Source organism: Brachycentrus maculatus, unplaced genomic scaffold, assembly GCF_059751285.1.
Source record: "Brachycentrus maculatus isolate JH-2025_06_01 unplaced genomic scaffold, ASM5975128v1 h1tg000222l, whole genome shotgun sequence".
NCBI classification, from domain to species: Eukaryota; Metazoa; Arthropoda; class Insecta; order Trichoptera; family Brachycentridae; genus Brachycentrus; species Brachycentrus maculatus.
In genome coordinates this window covers 1,181,518-1,200,633 of record NW_028280973.1, presented here as the reverse complement: position 1 = coordinate 1,200,633, position 19,116 = coordinate 1,181,518, and the positions used below count along the sequence as shown (strand labels likewise).

Below are 19,116 nucleotides of genomic sequence, written 5' to 3'. Positions count from 1 at the left end.
CAAGCAGGTAATCTGCGAGGAATTCCATCAGTCGCACTATACAAATAAATCGACTCGAAATTAATCACGTTTACTTTTACAAATTCATCAGAGAAAAAAAAAAATGCATTTTTCTGGAAACGCGACATTATGAATAGTATTTTGAGGATGGATGCATTTTTCAGATCAAATCTAAAATAGATTATCATGGTTAATCTAAGATCAAATTAAAATGAGTCGAATAACCATTGAGTAAAGATTATTTTAATAACATTTTGAGTGTGTCCAAACACTTGTTCGTAAATCTGGTTTATTTCTAATAATAGGAGTTATTTTTCATATTATTGGTCTGCAGCAACAAATGACACCTCCTTCGCCATTCCAGTCTATTTTGAGAAACATTATTTAGCTTCTCATACGTCGAACAGCCTATGTCCTCGTAAAAGTTGCAAAGATATTGTAGTAACTATATTATTTTTTGACATGGATGAAGAAGAATACGTAAGTCTGGACATTTACGGGGCTTAGGACCGTCATAGGCTGGTTTAGATTATCACTTATAACACACGTGTAACATTTACCAATTCTGCCCATGATTGACAACCTCACTACTCAAATTCTTGGAAGTTCTATATATACGATCCAATTTCGAAACATTGTGTTTGAGTTACTAGATTTTTACTAGAGACATCTATTGATGTTAAGATGACAAAAAATAATATGAAAAGTAACTCCTTTAATTGGAGATAATCCAGATTTGTGAACAAGTATTTGGACACCCAAGAATTTGGACAAAGTAGCAAGTTAGTATGTACAACAAAGACGTCGTAAGTTGTGGTGAAGCAGCCTCCTCATTCAGTAACTGAACAACTAATTAAGCACGGTTGATGACGAGTACAACCTTGCGGCTCGGATTGTACCACGCACGTCATAACAAGACGAGAGGCCATCATTTCTCGATCCCTCCTTCAAGATGAACAGTAAAGGAAAAGAAAAGAAAAGCGCTAAACGATTGCAGTACAAGACGGGCCGGTCTGCACGATGCACCCCGCGCAAGCGCAGAATGCAGCGGAGCCGTGAGAAAAGCGCGCTCGGACCAGAAACCTGTTTCCCCAAAGGGAGCGAGACGAGGACGGTCTACCGCAGATATACGCGCCTGATGGACATGTCTACGCCTTGATTAGCGGAGTGGCGTGCATCTCGGCGGACCACTTTGCCCTGTGGATGCGCGCGGTCCGATTCTCCTACCCACTGTGGTGCTAAAACTAGAAGTGCACAACGAAAACACGGGCGCATTATACAATATGTGCGGGGCCGATACGTCCAAACTATACGGATGCATACATTTCATCCAAACCCTTATCCGCACCCAGGTTAGCAGTCGGGATTTAGCAAAAAACGAAATTCGACAACCATTATGTCAATTGAAGGTGGAAAGGAGAATGTTACACAACCTTTTAAATGATCACGTAAACCAGCCAATGACCAAAAGGCCAGGTCTTAGACCCTGTAAATGTCCATTTTTTTCCATATCTTCTTCTTCAACCCTCATCCGCATGATGGTGCATAGGGCACTGCATCATAGGTAGTTATTTTTTGTTGTTGATATTGTGTAAGCACAGATAGGTAGGAGAATAGCCCTGATGATGCTATTATATTATCCCCGCGGATATTGGATTGTGCGTGCAGAGCGGAAAGCTGAGAGCAAAGAACGAGCCATAATAATGCGTTGAGTGATTGGATCAAAAAATTTGATTTCGAGAATGCTTTTCTCTGAAAATAAATTACTTCCAAGTAGACACGGTATCAACCCTGATGCATGAAAGGCCTGGGTAGGGAACGGAAGGGAAGGGAATGAAATGTGATATTTTGGAGGAATGTTCGGCAAAAAAATGCACGGTTATACCCTATCCCGTTAGCATTTAAAAAAAATAATATTCAATAAACACGTCCGCTTGAAAAATTATGAAAAAAAAGTACTTATACATTATAATGTCAATATAATATTTTTAACGTGTTCAGCTAACGTGCTAGAGACCTAGGGTTCGATTCCCACAGGGGGGTCAATATAAATATCAGTGACATTTCAGTCTTATAACTAACTAACTAACCACCACGCTGCTTCCCCGCAGGGGTAGGCAGAGAGAATAGAACGCCATATTACATTGTCTTTGCAAACATTATTCGCCTCTTCCACATTCATGCATCTCCTCATACATAGTCGCCGATTATTTCGACTTCTGACCCGGCTGGCTTCAAGTATTTGAAATATCCGATCGTGTCAAGTTTTCCTCGGTCGTCCTCTGCTCCTTTTTCCAACGCAGTCGCCTCATAAATTTGTTTTACCGTTCTTTCATCACTGAGACGTTCCACACGTCCACAACATGTCAACACACCTTCCTTAATTTTAGAAAAAAATGCTTATCTCAACCTTGCATTCTTTCCTTATTTCACCATTCGAACATCTCGGTAGTGTAAAGGCAAAGGGGTAAATCTGTCTCAGACCAAATTTTAAAGGAGAGCAAAAACAAACTTGTGGAATTAAATAACTTATTTGTTTTATGTATTTTTATATGTACATATCTCAATAAAACTAAATAAGTATTGCAGCTACAGCTATATCCTTTTGCCAGATTATGGAATATACTATTTTAGACATTTGGTGGAACAAACTTAGAAAATGAACAATTTGACAGATATACCCCTTTGCCATTACACTACCGATCTATCATACATTTTGCCGCACATTCGTCTGAGGGATCGCCATTGAATCGCTTCGATCAAAGTAAAGCGGCGTGATGGTTAGTTAGTTAGTTAATCAGATCTCACCCTTAAATCATTAAAAGTTCCGTTTACTTCAAACGAAGCGATTCAATTTACAATCGGCGATCCGACATTGGCAAAGATTGTACAATTCCTGTAGCAACATGTCATGTAGATTTATGGTACTCTTCCTAATGGATTCACCGTTTTGAATCCAGTGCTGGCGGGTTCGGTATACTTAGATATAAAATGTGGAGGTGCTCACCAAAACGTTACATTTCCATTATAAGTGATTTTAAGAAATCAGGAATTCTTGCTTGTAAAATTGTTACGTTTTGCGATTCTGCGATTAAATGATTTCCTATATTCAATATTTAGTCCGCCTCCGTAGTGTAATGGTCAGCACGCTCGGCTACCGTTCTGGAGGTCCCGGGTTCGATTCCCAAGGGGGGTAAAATAAATATAAGTGATTTTTTCACTGTAATATTTATTCAAAATTACCATGGACTGGTACCTGAAGCGGAGGGCTGATCACCTTTCCTTCATGTATCAACGATCAAGATAACACTGCGTTTATATGACACAGTGCCCTATGCACCATTGGGGTGCGGATAAGGGTTTTATTATTATTATATTCAATATTATCAATATTTAAAGCATTAACTTTGTGGTTAGTCTAGTGCATGTTTAACCTCGGCTCGTAACGCATGTATGTGTGCTGAAACCTTTAGTGCATGTTGGTCTTCGGGTCGACCAAAAATCGCGTGTGTTAAACATTTTATGTAGTGTAAATGGTGCTATGGTGGTGAAGGGTGGTATTGTTTGCATGCTGTGGTAGTGATTGTCCTGACGAAGAGACGGGTACGTCTCGAAACTAGTATTATTAACATTAAAAAAAAGTAATAATTTCCTATTGGTTAAGCACAAAATTGGTCACGTTTTGTCGTAACTTTAAATAAGATTTCGATAGAATGCATTTAAAGGATTTTTTGTGAAATATTGGAAATGTTACTTTTGGTGAGGACCTCCACATATATTGTACGTAATATCGCTTAGTGTTTTTTTGTTGTCGTTCAGTCCTCTGGCCGATATTCGATTTCGTCGCTGTGAAGCCATCTGGTCGTCACGACCCGACTGTGTCATGTGTGCGACCGCAGAACGGCACACCGAATCACTAAACGCATAAGGGGCAACTGACGTTCGTGTGAGTTTTACAGTTTTGATGAATATAACTAACTAACGCCATACCACCCTTTCTTTGCAAACATTCTTCGCCTCTTCCACATTCACTTTTTTTTAAAATTACCTAACGTCCAAGTGACTGTGAAATCGAGCTACGACTTATGCAACACCGCTTATCATGTCCCTACTCAGGCTTCAACTTTATAAGTTTCATAGCCCATGCCTACTCGTGAGTGGATTTACTCTTTATGTTTAAAGTTACTATATTTTCATGTAATTCATGAGTGAAAATTCTAGGCAAAAACACTCGCTATCTCGCTAGACGCATGAGTTTATACATTTCATTAATTCTAAGTTAGTAGATGTCGCTCACTCCTTTCGAGAACGTCATAAATCAAAAATCGTCAATTTTCATTTGTGCATGTTTCCGGAATCCCCAGAAAATGTACTATAACCCAGAAAAAGAGGCATATTTTTAACTTAATATTTACCCGCTACAGGGCAGAAAATGTTGTTTTTTTCATTTTGAAGAAAAGGTATTGTTTAATTATTTTTTTAAATAAACTAAATATTTTTCAAATGGAGAAAAAACCTTCAGGTTTTACCTAAAAATATCTATTGCTCAGAAAAAAGTTCAATAAGTGGCTTGATATTTATTTTTAATACATTGTGTTTTATTTTTAAACTTTAAAAACGTTCTCCTGAAAAATCAAGTTTTTTGATTTATGACGTTCTTGAAAGGAGTGAGCGATATATTGTACGTAATATCGCTTGGTGTTTTTTTGTTGTCGTTCAGTCCTCTGGCCGATATTCGATTTCGTCGCTGTGAAGCCATCTGGTCGTCACGACCCGACTGTGTCATGTGTGCGACCGCAGAACGGCACACCGAATCACTAAACGCATAAGGGGCAACTGACGTTCGTGTGAGTTTTACAGTTTTCATGAATATAACTACCTAACTAACCATCACGCCACTTCCCCGCAGGGGTAGGCAGAGAGAATGGAACGCCATACCACGCTGTCTAACTAACTAACTAACCATCACGCCGCTTCCCCGCAGGGGTAGGCAGAGAGAATCGAACGCCACACCACTCTGTCTTTGCAAACATTCTTCGCCTCTTCTACATTCATGCATCTCCTCATACATACCCGACGATTATAACGACTCCTGACCCGGCCGAAGTATTTGACATACCTGATTGTGCCAGGTTTTTCTCGGTCTTCCTCTGCTTCTTTTTCCAACTACATTTGCCTCATAAATTTGATTAACCGTTCTTTTCTCACTCATACGTTCCACATGTCGAAACCATCTCAACACACCTTTCTTAAGTTTATCGATAATACTTATCTCAGCCTTGCATTCTTTCCTTATTTCATCATTTGAACATCTATCAAACATCGTTTTGCCACACATTCGTCTGAGAGATCGCATTTCGGCTGCATTCAGTCTGCTTTCATTGCGTACCACCCTGTGTTTGCAAACATTCTTCGCCTCTTCCACATACACTTTTTTTTTTTAATTACCTAACGTCTAAGTGACTGTGAAATCTAGCTACGGCTTATGCAACACCGCTTATCATGTCCCTACTCAGGCTTCAACTTTATAAGTTTCATAGCCCATGCCTACTCGTGAGTGGATTTACTCTTTATGTTTAAAGTTACTATAATTTCATGTAATTCATGAGTGAAAATTCTAGGCAAAAACACTCGCTATCTCGCTAGAGGCATGAGTTTATACATTTCATTAATTCTAAGTTAGCAGATGTATGATTTTAATTCTTGATTCACATTCACGCATCTCCTCATACATACCGGCCACTTTCAAGTATTTGACGTACCTTTATGTATGGACGTGGAGTGTATGTCAGGACAGAATAGTGTGGCGTTCCATGCTCTCTGCCTATCCCTTGGGGGTAAATGTCCACGATGAAACGCCCTTAAGAAAATGGCGCTATATAAATTATTTTTAAAAAAGTCAGTCGCGTCAGTCCGATGCTGTACCCTAAGCACCACTTGAACACTAAAGGAAAAATAATTCAAGGATTATTTTTTCCAGTCCCTTACTAATTAGATACCCCCAATGTGCTTAGCACGACCGCTACGATTTAGAGTAGAGACGGAAGCATACTTCACATGTGTGGACACAAGTGGAACTTCTCGGAATAGGGTTCGATTTCTGCCGATGTCGTGTTTTATGAATTTATGTGATAAAATAAAATTTGGTGGGAAAATTTAATAATTTGGATAATTTATATAGTACCATTATCGTAAAATACTACCCCAAGATCGCTTCAATGTGATCGAATTGGGGAAAAGGATAAAGAGGAAACGATTTAACAAACAAATGCGTTTTTAGTTTTTTTATAAAGATCATTTCACTCTCAATATTTAGAGTAGTGCAGCGTTCTATTCTCTCTGCTTACCCCTGCGAGAAAGCGGCGTGGTAGTTAGTATGTTAGTTTAGTTTTTTAATATAAGAATCCTTCGTTACTATCATCAATTTGTAATTTACGTTTTTTTTAATGTTCATGGACTACTACGCTCTACCCTCTACCCTCTGATTGCTAACAGCTATATATGGTATCAAAAGTTTTGACCAATATGACAAGTCTGTTTTTGGTTGATTGGATGATATTGCTTTTTGGCAATAAGCCCGCCAATGTACTTATTTCTTTTCTGTACATGAAGTTTAAATAAATAAATAAAATATATGGTAGATATGTAAATATGTATATATTGGTGTCACACAATCATAATTGGCTGATTTGTTAAACGCCATTTTTGTGAATTATCACATCGAGGGCTTTGTACAAAGAACTCAAATCGAATTCTAATCCTAAATGATTAAATATGTTGGTAATACACTAGTATATTAAATTTTATTTAGAAGCAGAACTGCTTTGAGTTGCGTGGGTGAATGTGTCGCCCTAAAGCCGCTTCTGCACTACACTGAATTTTACCGTCCGGCAGTCCGGTTTTGAAAAATAATAGCGACTACAACAGTTTAGCGTGATCGAATTTACGCGCAACGTGTTCACGCACCGATCAAGAGCACCGATCCGAAGAAAAATGGACAAAAGCACAAGCCAATCCAAGCCAATCATCGCTTTATCACGCTAACTGAAGTGCCGGACGGTAAAATTCCGTGTAGTGCACAAACGCCCTAACTCTTCTCTCTGGATACTGCAAATTTTATGGTAAACTATTTTCATTTGGCAGTAAATTTTTGGTAAAATCTATCCATTTTAATTTAAGTTTTACTTAGTAACTACCACTATTTCGTAAAATCAATTGTGACACGTGTTTCAATGCATTCCGCATCATTTTCAAACATCATATTTGAAGCTCAGTTTAAAATTTAGAGTTGTGTACTTGAGACGTTGGATGTAGAAGAAGGGGTAGAAGCTGTTTCTTATTTATATTTATTTATTATTACTTAAATTTAGATTCACATACGGTGTTTGAAAGTGATGCGGAATGCATCGAAACACGTGTCAATATAGATATTTAAGAAATAGTGGTATTTACTGAAAAAACTTAAATTAGAAATCTTTTATCGTCGTTAATCTTATGCTAGATATTGTTAACTAACTAACTGACGCAACACTACTATGTCTTTGCAAACATTCTTCGCCTCTTCCACGTTCATGCATCTCCTCATACATACCCACCGATTGCTTCGACTCCTAACCTGACCGCTTTCAAGTATTTTTATATTAGATATTGTTGATTTTGTCTAAAGAGGCTTACCCGTTCGAAGGAGAAACAATTTATTAATGAATATACACACATATACATATGCATACATGGATACAAACACATAGGCACATGGACCGGAAGAATTAACAAGGCAGCTGGAAGAAGAAGAGGAATGAATTCGCAGTCGTAAAGCGACGAAACTAGTTTCACCGGTCGGCGTTGGCAAATAAGCTAGTTTTTTTTCTTCTATAACAATGCTCTCTTTGAGATAAAACATGATGCCGATCATCACCAGCTTCATCGGCAGCCAATCCATCATTCATTTGGTGGAAAAATTAAATCAAAGATAATTAATTATATTTTTTTTACAAAAATGATAGTAATATTATATTATTTTTTAACATCTCATCAAAGATGAAGAAGAATATGGAAGTCTGGCCATTTACGGGGCTGACGACCGTCATAGGCTAGTTTAAGTGATCACTTTACACACGTGTAACATTCACCAATGCTACCCATTATTGACAACCACACTACTCAAATGTCTTGGAAGTTCTATATATATATGAACCAATTCAGAAACCTTGTTCTTGAATCACTAGAACTTCACTAGAGACATCTATTGGTGAGATGTAAAAAAGCTTTATTATGCAGATATTATTAATACGAAAATAACTCCTGTAATTGGAGATAATCCAGATTTTTTGAACAAGTATTTGGACACACTCAAAATGTTGTTAGTAATATTAGTATATAACCACTCACCGAGATATTTATGTTCACCGTTTTCGATACGTACCCGTCTCATCGTCAGGACAATCACTACAACATCATGCAAACAATGGTAAGCGCGTTTAGCTACCGTACTGGAGGTCCCGAGTTAGATTCCCAGGGGGAGGGGGTGACAATAAATATAAGTGATTTTACACTCTAATATACATATATTTAATAATATAGCGCTGGAGGGATGTCCTTGCCTTCATGTAAGTGACGATCAAGATCGCACTGCGTCAATACGATGCAGTGCCGTATGCACCATTGGGTGCGGAAAGGGTTCGAAGAAGAAGAAGACTCTCCGATGATATTACATCAAAATAAAAAAATTTATACTGTCAACGGAAATACATAAATTTGTTTCAAACATTACAGCCTACAAGGTTTTTCATCAGATTCCATAGTGTAATGGTCAGCACGATCTGCTACCGTACTGGACGTCCCGGGTTCGATTCACAGGGGGATGGGTCAAATAAATATAAGTTATTTTTCAAATAAATATAAGTTATGTCCGCCTCCGTAGTGTAATGGTCAGCACGCTCGGCTACCGTTCTGGAGGTCCCGGGTTCGATTCCCAAGGGGGGTAAAATAAATATAAGTGATTTTTTCTTATTCAATATTACCCTGGACTGGTACCTGAAGCGGAGGGCTGATCACCTTTCCTTCATGTGTAAACGATCAAGATAACACTGCGTTTATATGACGCAGCGCCCTATGCACCATTGGGGTGCGGATAAGGGTTTTATTATGTATTATTATTATTTTTCACTCTTAATATTTATTTAATATTATCCTGGACTGGTACCTAAGAATTATGTGTTAACGATCAAGATAACAGTGCGTTTAAAAGATGAAGTGCCCTTTGCACCATCGGGTACGGATAAAGGTTTGAAGAAGAAGTATACTCATTTACCTAAAACTTATATATGTACCTTAATTATTACTACAGTAGTTCTTATAACTACGAAGGATTCAGGAGCGGGAGGGGGGGGGGCTGTGTGGTAGGTCCAGCTGTGTGATTCATGAAATGAAGATGCATGATTGTGGAAGAGGCGCAGAATGTTCGTAAAGACAGGTCGGTATGGCGTTCTATTCTCTCTGATGGTTAGTTAGTTAAGTCGTCGTAAGTGTCGGGTTGTAGTCCCGTGGTTAGTGTCGCGGACTCTTAAGTCAGAGTTTCTCGGTTCGAGCCCACTCTACCACAATTTGATACTATTTCTAATAATGAGCCGCTTAGGCTCACAGAAATAGTATGAAATTGAAATATTTGTGTAAATAATAAAAACAAAAATATTTATCTTTTTTAATTTAAAAAAAGTCTGTGTTTACATCTAAAGGTATCTAAAGGAGACGATCGCTCGCAGCGAGCATCAGCGAGCATCCGAAACTATGGATGGAGCGCTCGGCTCGCTGTACTGACTGCCTGAATGCTCGCATCGTAACGTGTTACGTTACGACCAAAGGCTCCGGTCAGTCTCCACCTTGAAGGGCATCAGGGCGACATCCATGCCTTATGATCCGATGTCGCGGATGAGTGGATTTGTCGTTGTATTGCCAGTTTCGAGCGTAATATGACACGTCTCGCCAGTCCGACGTCCATACGGCGACTGAATTCACAATCACAATTCACCGAATCCGCCTAAAAGCCTCGCTAGTCGCGAAACGAGCTTTCGGGATCATCTGAATAATAAACGACTCTCAATAATAAATAATTCTCGGATTCTTCAATATTACTCAATGCTAGATTCGTCATCAATATAACTGATCGTCAAGCCGCTTTCCGGGTAAGCGGAGAGGATAGAATAGTCTAAGCAAATATTTTATTCTTAGCAAATGTTTTAGAATTTAGTACATATACCCTGATGATGACAACAAGGTTCTTGTCGAAACCGGTTGGATAAAGTGTACCAATAAAAAGTGGTTAAAACAAAGTTGTTTTATTTTATAAAGTTTATAAGTATCTGCGAAAAACATTTAAGAAATATTTTATTTTTCTTTATTTTAAATTCTTTTGTATTTCACAACATAATAAGTACAAAAAATATATAAATACAAAAAAATATACCACAAAGGCATGGCCTGTGTGTGGATATACATTATATTTTAGGTCATAGTAAAAGGCACTGGCAAGAATACAATAGATATTATAAGAAGTAAAATTAGATTAAACTACAAATATGTACTTGTCTTTAACAGAAAACAAAAATTAGAAAATAAAATAAAAAATAATAATAAACCCTTATCCGCACCCCAGTGGTGCATAGGGCACTGCGTCATATAAACGCAGTGTTATCTTGATCGTTTGTACATGAAGGAAAGATGATCAGCCCTCCGCTTCAGGTACCAGTCCAGGGTAATATTGAATAAATATGACAGTGAAAAAATCACTTATATAAAAAATATGAAAAAGAAAACAGTAAGCATACATGTACCTACTACATGAGTGATACGTCTAAAAGAAAAAAGGAACATAAATTTAATAAATAATTTAAGCAAAATTTCAAATCGAAACAAACCTACTGTACTATATTCTTTACCTCTTTCACATTCATGCGTCTCCTACACACAATATCCACAATGGAGCTCAACAAGCTGCTGACCATCGCTCTTTTTGAGACTCCTTGAGATCATGACATTCCCCTTCTGCACGCACGGTCCGTCCAGTGACGTTGCGTGGGACGGGTGAATGAAGCGCAAGTGTGTAGAATGCTCTACACACTAATCGGCCGAGCACACACACCACACACTCGGTATTTGCCCAATAAATTTCCTACGCAAGGATACACGTTACGCGTGGGGTAGGAACTAAGTAGTGCTAACAATAGAAATATACTGTACGTAGGGTAGACTGGGTACGGTTGAAACAATTTTGCTTATATTGTCCATAGAATTGTTCTTAACAAGTCAAGCGATGATGAAGATGCATTAAATACAAGAGTGTGTTTCTGTTTACTAATGGGAAGTATTATTTCAGTACCCGGTGTGTTATTTTTAGTGGCAGATCAAATTTAAAAAATATATCCGATTTGTTTCAACCGTCCCCATACCAGGGGCAGTTGAAACAGTGATTGGGGTCAGTTGAAACACACGCAAATAAATCAATATTTAATATTGTAAGACATTTTATTCATTATTTATGTTTGTTTTATAAATAATTATGGCACCGCATGACAATATTAATCAGTTTACAGATATGTAATGAACAAAAACAACTAAAAACAATGGCATTTAAAAAAAAACAAATCGAACGAAAATAATCTGTGAATAAACTAAAAGGAAACACTTCTTTCATTTTGATTAGTCATAAATCAAGCGAAAATCTAGCTTTGGGATCATTCCGAGTCGCAATTGTGGCAAACATAGCTAAGACCACCTTTTGTGCAGTCTTCTTGAGTCCACAGTTTACAAGTGGTGCACTGTATCCACTTTTCACCGGATTTGCTCTCTGAATACAGTGACAGACAAACAAGACAATAGCACTCGTCCTCTTATGATGATGATTCCTGTTGCGTATTATGATTATTTTTCCTTTAACGATCCTTCTACTTTTTCCTCCATCCAATCTTTTCTTGAGTTACTTAGTTTTCATCCATTTCAACCTTATTTCATGTTCCTTTCTTATCACTTTTTTCTGTTTTTTTTTAGTAGCAAGTATTTTGCAATCTCCTGCTCCTGTTCTTTATTAAAAACTTCGTTGTGGGGTTCATATTCCATTTTCTTCTTCACCAGATGCATCTCGCTTTCGTATATATATATAATGAGCGAACAGTGGTTTAATCCATGCTTCTCCGCCGCTTTTCGCAGTGAATCTCCTGCTTTAACCTCCTCATAAGCGTATGTATACCTCGACAAGTCGACCTCCCCTCTCGAAGTCTTTCTTGCGCGTACTCTCGGCATCTACAAAACAGGAAAACTGAAAAAATATGTTGTTTCAACCGTACCCACAAAAAATGTTTCAACCGTCCCCAACCCCTCCTTTAGGTGAAAAACAGAAAATAGTAATGTTAACAATAATGGCACATTAAAACTAATCACTATATCGTGTTCTACAAGCTTAATTTTAAACACGAAATCATACTCAATAATATCGTTTCAATAGAAACCGTAATAAAAGGAAAATTCTCAGAACAAAAATACTTACTTTTGGTTACCAAAATACAATAAGACCTCCTACAAGCAACTGCACCGTGCGGCGAGCGATGCAACACTGATATTCGTGTTTGAACTTGTTGTCCGCTTTGTTCGTCCCTTGGACCCTTCACCCTACCGCATACGGTTTGCAAGATATTTGCTCTGTTTCAACCGTCCTTTGTTTCAACCGTACCCAGTCTACCCTATATCGTCGACTTAGAGGTTAAATTACATACTAAAAATAAGCATTATCTTATTGGTTTGGGCACGTTAATCGAACGACTAATGAAATAATGAATGTGGTTGGTAATAGAAGCAGAGGAAGACCGAGGCACGATCGAGTATTTTTAAAATACTTGGGCGTCGTCGGGTCAGGAGTCGGAATAATAGGCGGGTATGTATATGTACACTAAGTAGGTAGAAATGTCATATTAATGTGGTTTTAAAAGTAAATTCAACTCTGAGTTTAATTATTATTTATTAAAACCCTTATCCGCACCCGATGGTGCATAGGGCACTGCATCATATGAACGCGGTGTTATCTTGATCGTTAACACATGAAGGAAAGGTGATCAGCCCTCCGCTTCAGGTACCAGTCCAGGGTAATATTAAATAAATATTAGAGTGAAAACATCACTTATATTTATTTGACCCCCCTGAATATCGAACCGGGGACCTCTAGTACGGTAGCCCAGCGTGCTGACCATTAAGTTTGATAACGGGTATTTTATGAAGGCTAAAAGTTTTTAATAACAGGGATTATTAAAACGGGAATTTTAGAGTTAACGTTTTTTGCCAGTATACCCACGATATCAAAAATAATAATACCCCCCACCAAATGACTAAGGAGACCATTCATACACACATGTTCCCAACAACACATGGTTATCAAGCAGATGTAAATCAGGATATACCATGGTGATGTATCAATAATAAACACAGCAACAAAACAAGGTTACTTTATGAAAAGGATAAGATAACATTTCGCTCACTCCTTTCAAGAACGTCATAAATCAAAAATTGATAATTTTCAGTTATGCATGTTTTCGGAATGCTCAGAAAATGTACTATATCCCAGCAAAAGAAGCATATTTTTAACATGATATTTACCCGCTACAGGGCAGAAAGTGTTGTTTTTGCATTTTGAAGAAAAGGTATTGTTTAACTATTTTTTTAAATATACTAAATATTTTTCAAATGGAGAAAAAAACTTCAGGTTTTACCTAAAAAGATCTGTTGCACAGTAAAAAGTTCAGTAAGTGGCATGGTATTTATTTTTAATACATTGTATTATATTTTTAAACTTTAAAAACGTTCTCCTGAAAAATCAAGTATTTTGATTTATGACGTTCTTGAAAGGAGTGAGCGATTTATGTTATCTTTTCCTTTTTATTTTTTAATCGTATGTTATGTAATCTTACATTCTTGTATATGCCATGTGAACCTCAGAGGCTTACCTATACACTTCAACTCAATGTTTCGAATGAAGACAAATAAATTACGTTTTAGGCGCTTGAGCACTATACGGAATTTCACCGTCCGGCAGTCCAGTTTAAATAAAAGCGACTACGACAGTTAAGCGTGATCAAGCGAGTGTTTTTGCCTAGAATTTTCACTCATGAATTACATGAAATTATAGTAACTTTAAACATAAAGAGTAAATCCACTCACAAGTAGGCATAGGCTATGAAACTTTTAAAGTTGAAGCCTGAGTAGGGACATGATAAACGGTGTAGCATAAGCCGTAGCTAGATTTCAGAGTCACTTGGACGTTAGGTAATTCAAAAAAAAAAAAAGCGTGATCAAATTTACGCGCACCGATCCGAAGAAAGACGGTCAAAAGCACAAGCCAATCATCCGTTTTATCATGCTAACCGGACTGCCGGACAGTAAAATTCCGAGTAGTGCATAATCGCCCTTTGAGTGTGTCCAAATATGTACTTATCAAATATACCAAATTTCATTTATTCGCATCGAAAAACGTGTCACAATAGATTATAAGAAATAGTAGTATTTACTGGGTAAAATCTAAATTAAAAATTGATAGATTTTACCACACAGTGACTGCCGAATCAATTACTGAAATTAGTAATTACTGACATGATTTTTCATTAGCCCTGTATATACTCAGACTTCCACATTCTTCTTCATCTATGTTAAGATATAAAAAAAAAACTTTTTTTCGTCATAGTTTGGTAGTGTAATTTTTCTGTCAAAATTTTCATTTTCTAAGTTTGTTCCATAAAATGTCTGAAATAGTGTATGTATTCCATAATCTGGCAAAAGGATATAGCTGTAGTTGCAATACTTATTTCGTTTTATTAAGATGTCACTCACTCCTTTCATGAACGTCATAAATCAAAAATCGTCAATTTTCAGTTGTGCGTGTTTTCGGAATGCCTAGAAAATGTACTATATCCCAGCAAAAGAGGCATATTTTTAACTTAATATTTACCTGCTTCAGGGCAGAAAGTGTTGTTTTTACATTTTGAAGAAAAGGTATTGTTTATTTTTTTTTTTAAATATACTAAATATTTTTCAAATAGAGAAAAAACCTTCAGGTTTTACCTAAAAACATCTGTTGCGCAGTAAAAAGTTTAATAAGTGGCTTGATAGTTATTTTTAATACATTGTAGTATATTATTTAACTTTAAAAACGTTCTCCTAAAAAATCAAGTTTTTTGATTTATGACGTTCTTGAAAGGAGTGGGCGATATGTACATATATAAATACACAAAACAAATTATTTAACGAGTTATTTAATTTCACAAGTTTGTTTTTGCTGCAAAATTTGGTCTGAGACAGATACCCCTTTGCCTTTACACTACCGAGTTATGGTTTGGCGTGTGTACAGTATTGATGTCATGTATACACAGTTTTACATGTAATACAGTCGAGAACAAAATAAATAAGACAAAAAGCTGTTTGAAGACGTGCTAAATTCTTCAATCAACTCCCGACATTTTCCCAGGTGCCTTGCAATAGGTATTACTCAGAGGAACTTTAAATATTTTCATTCTTAAAGCCTAGTATTTTTTATTTCTGGTCAAAAGTATGGGAAAGGACAACACAATTAAAGGTTCGAATGGTAGATACATATTTTTTTTTATTGTGTTGCAATCTTTTTTTAAAATAAAATAAAAAATTTCCTTTACATCTAAATGTATTTTAGTAGAAGTAGCAAGCTTTAAGGCCCAGTATTAGTTAAGTCTCAACTTAATTTGCTCTAAATCAAGGTAACATTTTAGGTAATTGATTTTTTTAAATTATTTTTTGACATCTCATCAAAGACGAAGAAGATTATGGAAGTCTGGGCATTTACGGGGCTGACGACCGTCATAGGCTGGTTTAAGTGATCACTTTACACACGTGTAACATTCACCAATTCTACCCATTATTGACAACCACATTACTCAAATTCTTGGATGTTCAATAAATATGAACCAATTTAGAAACCTCGTTCTTGAATCACTAGAACTTCACTAGAGACATCTATTGGCGAGATACATCTTTACATATTTTTCCTGTAATATTTGTTTCTATCTCGGCATAATAATAATAAACCTATTTGTCTTTAATAAAATAAACTTTTAATATAGATAGCATTCGAAAACTGACGAACCAATAAGGCGAGTGTCATAAGCACCATAACGATCGGAAATGGTAGAGAAAAGGCAGGAAAGGAAGGATTAAATAAATGAAATATGTAGAAATATAAACAAAATACAACAAAGGGTTTCCCATCCGTACGAAATATGACTTCTCGTTCGAGGATAATAAAACGGAAAGAATTTTATAGAACGGTCCGATTCGAGGAATCTTTTCAATAAAATATAAAAGAAAAGGAGTAACAATGAAAAATACGAGCGGTAAGTGGACAATGGACGAGGATTAGCATAAAAATGCACTTAGACTGAGGGTTGAACGCAAAACTGAAATTGAGAAAATAAAACTCAGGCACGTTTGTTGATACACCGCTGGCGCTGGTTCGAGATCATCTTTACATTCTTATACTATCGCCAGATTTTTTAAGTGAAACTGTTTTAGTTTTTTTTTGCATATAACAGGGCACATTATCTGTGTTGATATTTCTTCTTCTTCTTCTTTATGTAGATCCTCGGGATCTGTTTGTGCCTCCGCATGTCACTCTTGGGACGTCGACTCCCAGCTGTCTTTCCATCTTTTCGGAGGTCTGCCTGGGGGTCTGCGTTCTTCAGGGTTGCCTTGGAGGGCGATACGTGGAAGTCTGTCTTCTGACATTCTGTTTATATGTTCCTTCCAGTATCGCCTTCGTTGTCGTCCCCACCTCACGATATCCTCCGTCTTACACATGCTTCGAATGAATACATTGTTTCAGTAAAACCTCGATATAATGAACTTGTTAGGGGTAGGGGGTGTCCCTTAAAGCCTAAAGTCCGTTATGTAAAAATAAGTTAATATTTAAAATAGTTTTTCAAATAAATTTAAAAAAACTTTTTTTTGAAAATATGATATAAATAAACAACAGCGTATTTAGATATGAATAAAGTCTCAAAACGTAAACAAAATTCTATTTCAGTGTAGCTATTTGATATCGAATTAAGTGTGTACGAGTATAATATTAACAGGACGTTTTAATTTTGTTAATTAACAGTTTCTAGAATTTAAAAAGTTACAATTTTAACGTGCGAGAGTCTGAAGCATATTTTTGCGTAGAAGTAGGCAGACATGTATGAGGAGATGCATGAACGTGGAAGAGGCGAAGAATGTTTGCAAGGACAGAGTGGTGTGGCGCTCTATTCTCTCTGCCTACCCCTGCGGAGAAGCGGCGTGATGGTTAGTTAGTTTAGTTAGTTAGTAGGCAGACATACTACTACTATTACTACCATCACACTGTTTCTCCGCAGGGGTAGGCAGAGAGGATGGAACGCCATACATACACTCCTTGCTTTCTACACATCCATACATCTAGTCATACATGCCCTCCGATTACGCAGACTTTTGATACCACCATATTTTAGGTCCATTTTACGTTCTGATTGATCTGATCGTGCCGAGTCTTTTCCGGCCGTCCTCGTTCTGTTCCCCCGATCACATTCGCCATATATACTGTGTTGTCATTCTCTACTTTGTTATTTAAATATTTATATATATATATATATATATATATATATATATATATATATATATATATATATATATATATATGTGTATATTATATTAAAATACATAATAAAAAATGTATATATATATATATATATATATATATATATATATATATATATATATATATATATATATATATATATATATATGTATATATATATATATATATATATATATATATATATATATATATATATATATATATATATATATACATATATATATATATATATATATATATATATATATATATATATATATATATACATTTTTTATTATGTATTTTAATATAATATACACATATATATATATATATATATATATATATATATATATATATATATATATATATATATATATATATGTAAATATATATATATATATATATATATATATATATATATATATATATATATATATATATATATGTATATATATATATATATATATATATATATATATATATATATATATATATATATATATGTATATATATATATATATATATATATATATATATATATATATATATATATATATATATATATATATATATATATATATATACATATATATATATATATATATATATATATATATATATATATATATATATATACATTTTTTATTATGTATTTTAATATAATATACACACATAGTGAGAAAGAAAAAAATGTTATCCATTTGTTCCACATGTCCACTCTTCCACATGTGAACTCTTCTTAATCTTTTAAATTATCCTTAGTTCATTCTTACATTCCTTTCTTATATCTTCGTTTTTAATTCTATCATACATTGAATTTCCACACATTCGTCTGAGGGAGTACAGTTCAACAGCGTTCACTCTGCTTTCATCCTTTCTTTGCCAGTTCCATAATTCGCTTCCTATAAGAATAATTTTGATTTCTCAGATTGGCACTTACATTTTCTGCGTTTCGATGAACTTCCGAAAGTTGGCCCTTCTCTGCTCCTTCCCCGCGTTCAGTTTGTCCATCTTCAGCTGGATATATGACTTGGGTCCCTCCTCCCTGTAACCAAATCGTCACCATCAATTCGCACGATCATAGATCGTAGGCAGGCACATACCTACATAATTTAATTAGTTTATTAAAATTAAACACTTGAATATACCACTTTAATGAGTTTTATTTTTATTTACGACTAGTTTCGAAAACGACAGATGTTTTCATCTTCTGGTACAAATTAAAACTAACGAACAAAAATATATTAAGGTGTATATATAGGTTAGGTCCGCCTCCGTGGTGTAATGGTCAGCGTGTTTAGCTACCGTACTGGAGGTCCCGGGTTCGATTCCCAGGGGGGGTGAAAATAAATATTAGTGATTTTACACTGTAATATTTATTTAATATTACCCTGCACCGGTTCCTGAAGCGCAAGAGTGATCACCTTGCCTTCATGTAAGTAATGATCGAGATAACACTG

At 35.8% G+C, this 19,116-nt stretch overlaps 1 protein-coding gene across 3 annotated transcripts in view; it reads right to left on the bottom strand.

Annotated features, from left to right (window-relative positions):
• The window catches only part of LOC148306855 (myb protein-like), a 177,405-nt gene that overhangs the window by 151,756 nt on the left and 6,533 nt on the right, over nucleotides 1–19,116 (bottom strand). For all 3 annotated transcript variants that reach the window (XM_088264265.1, XM_088264267.1, XM_088264269.1), the window contains exon 2: nucleotides 18,597–18,701. In XM_088264265.1, the coding sequence (XP_088120391.1) occupies nucleotides 18,597–18,701 (105 nt within the window). The remainder of the gene's footprint in view (nucleotides 1–18,596; nucleotides 18,702–19,116) is intronic.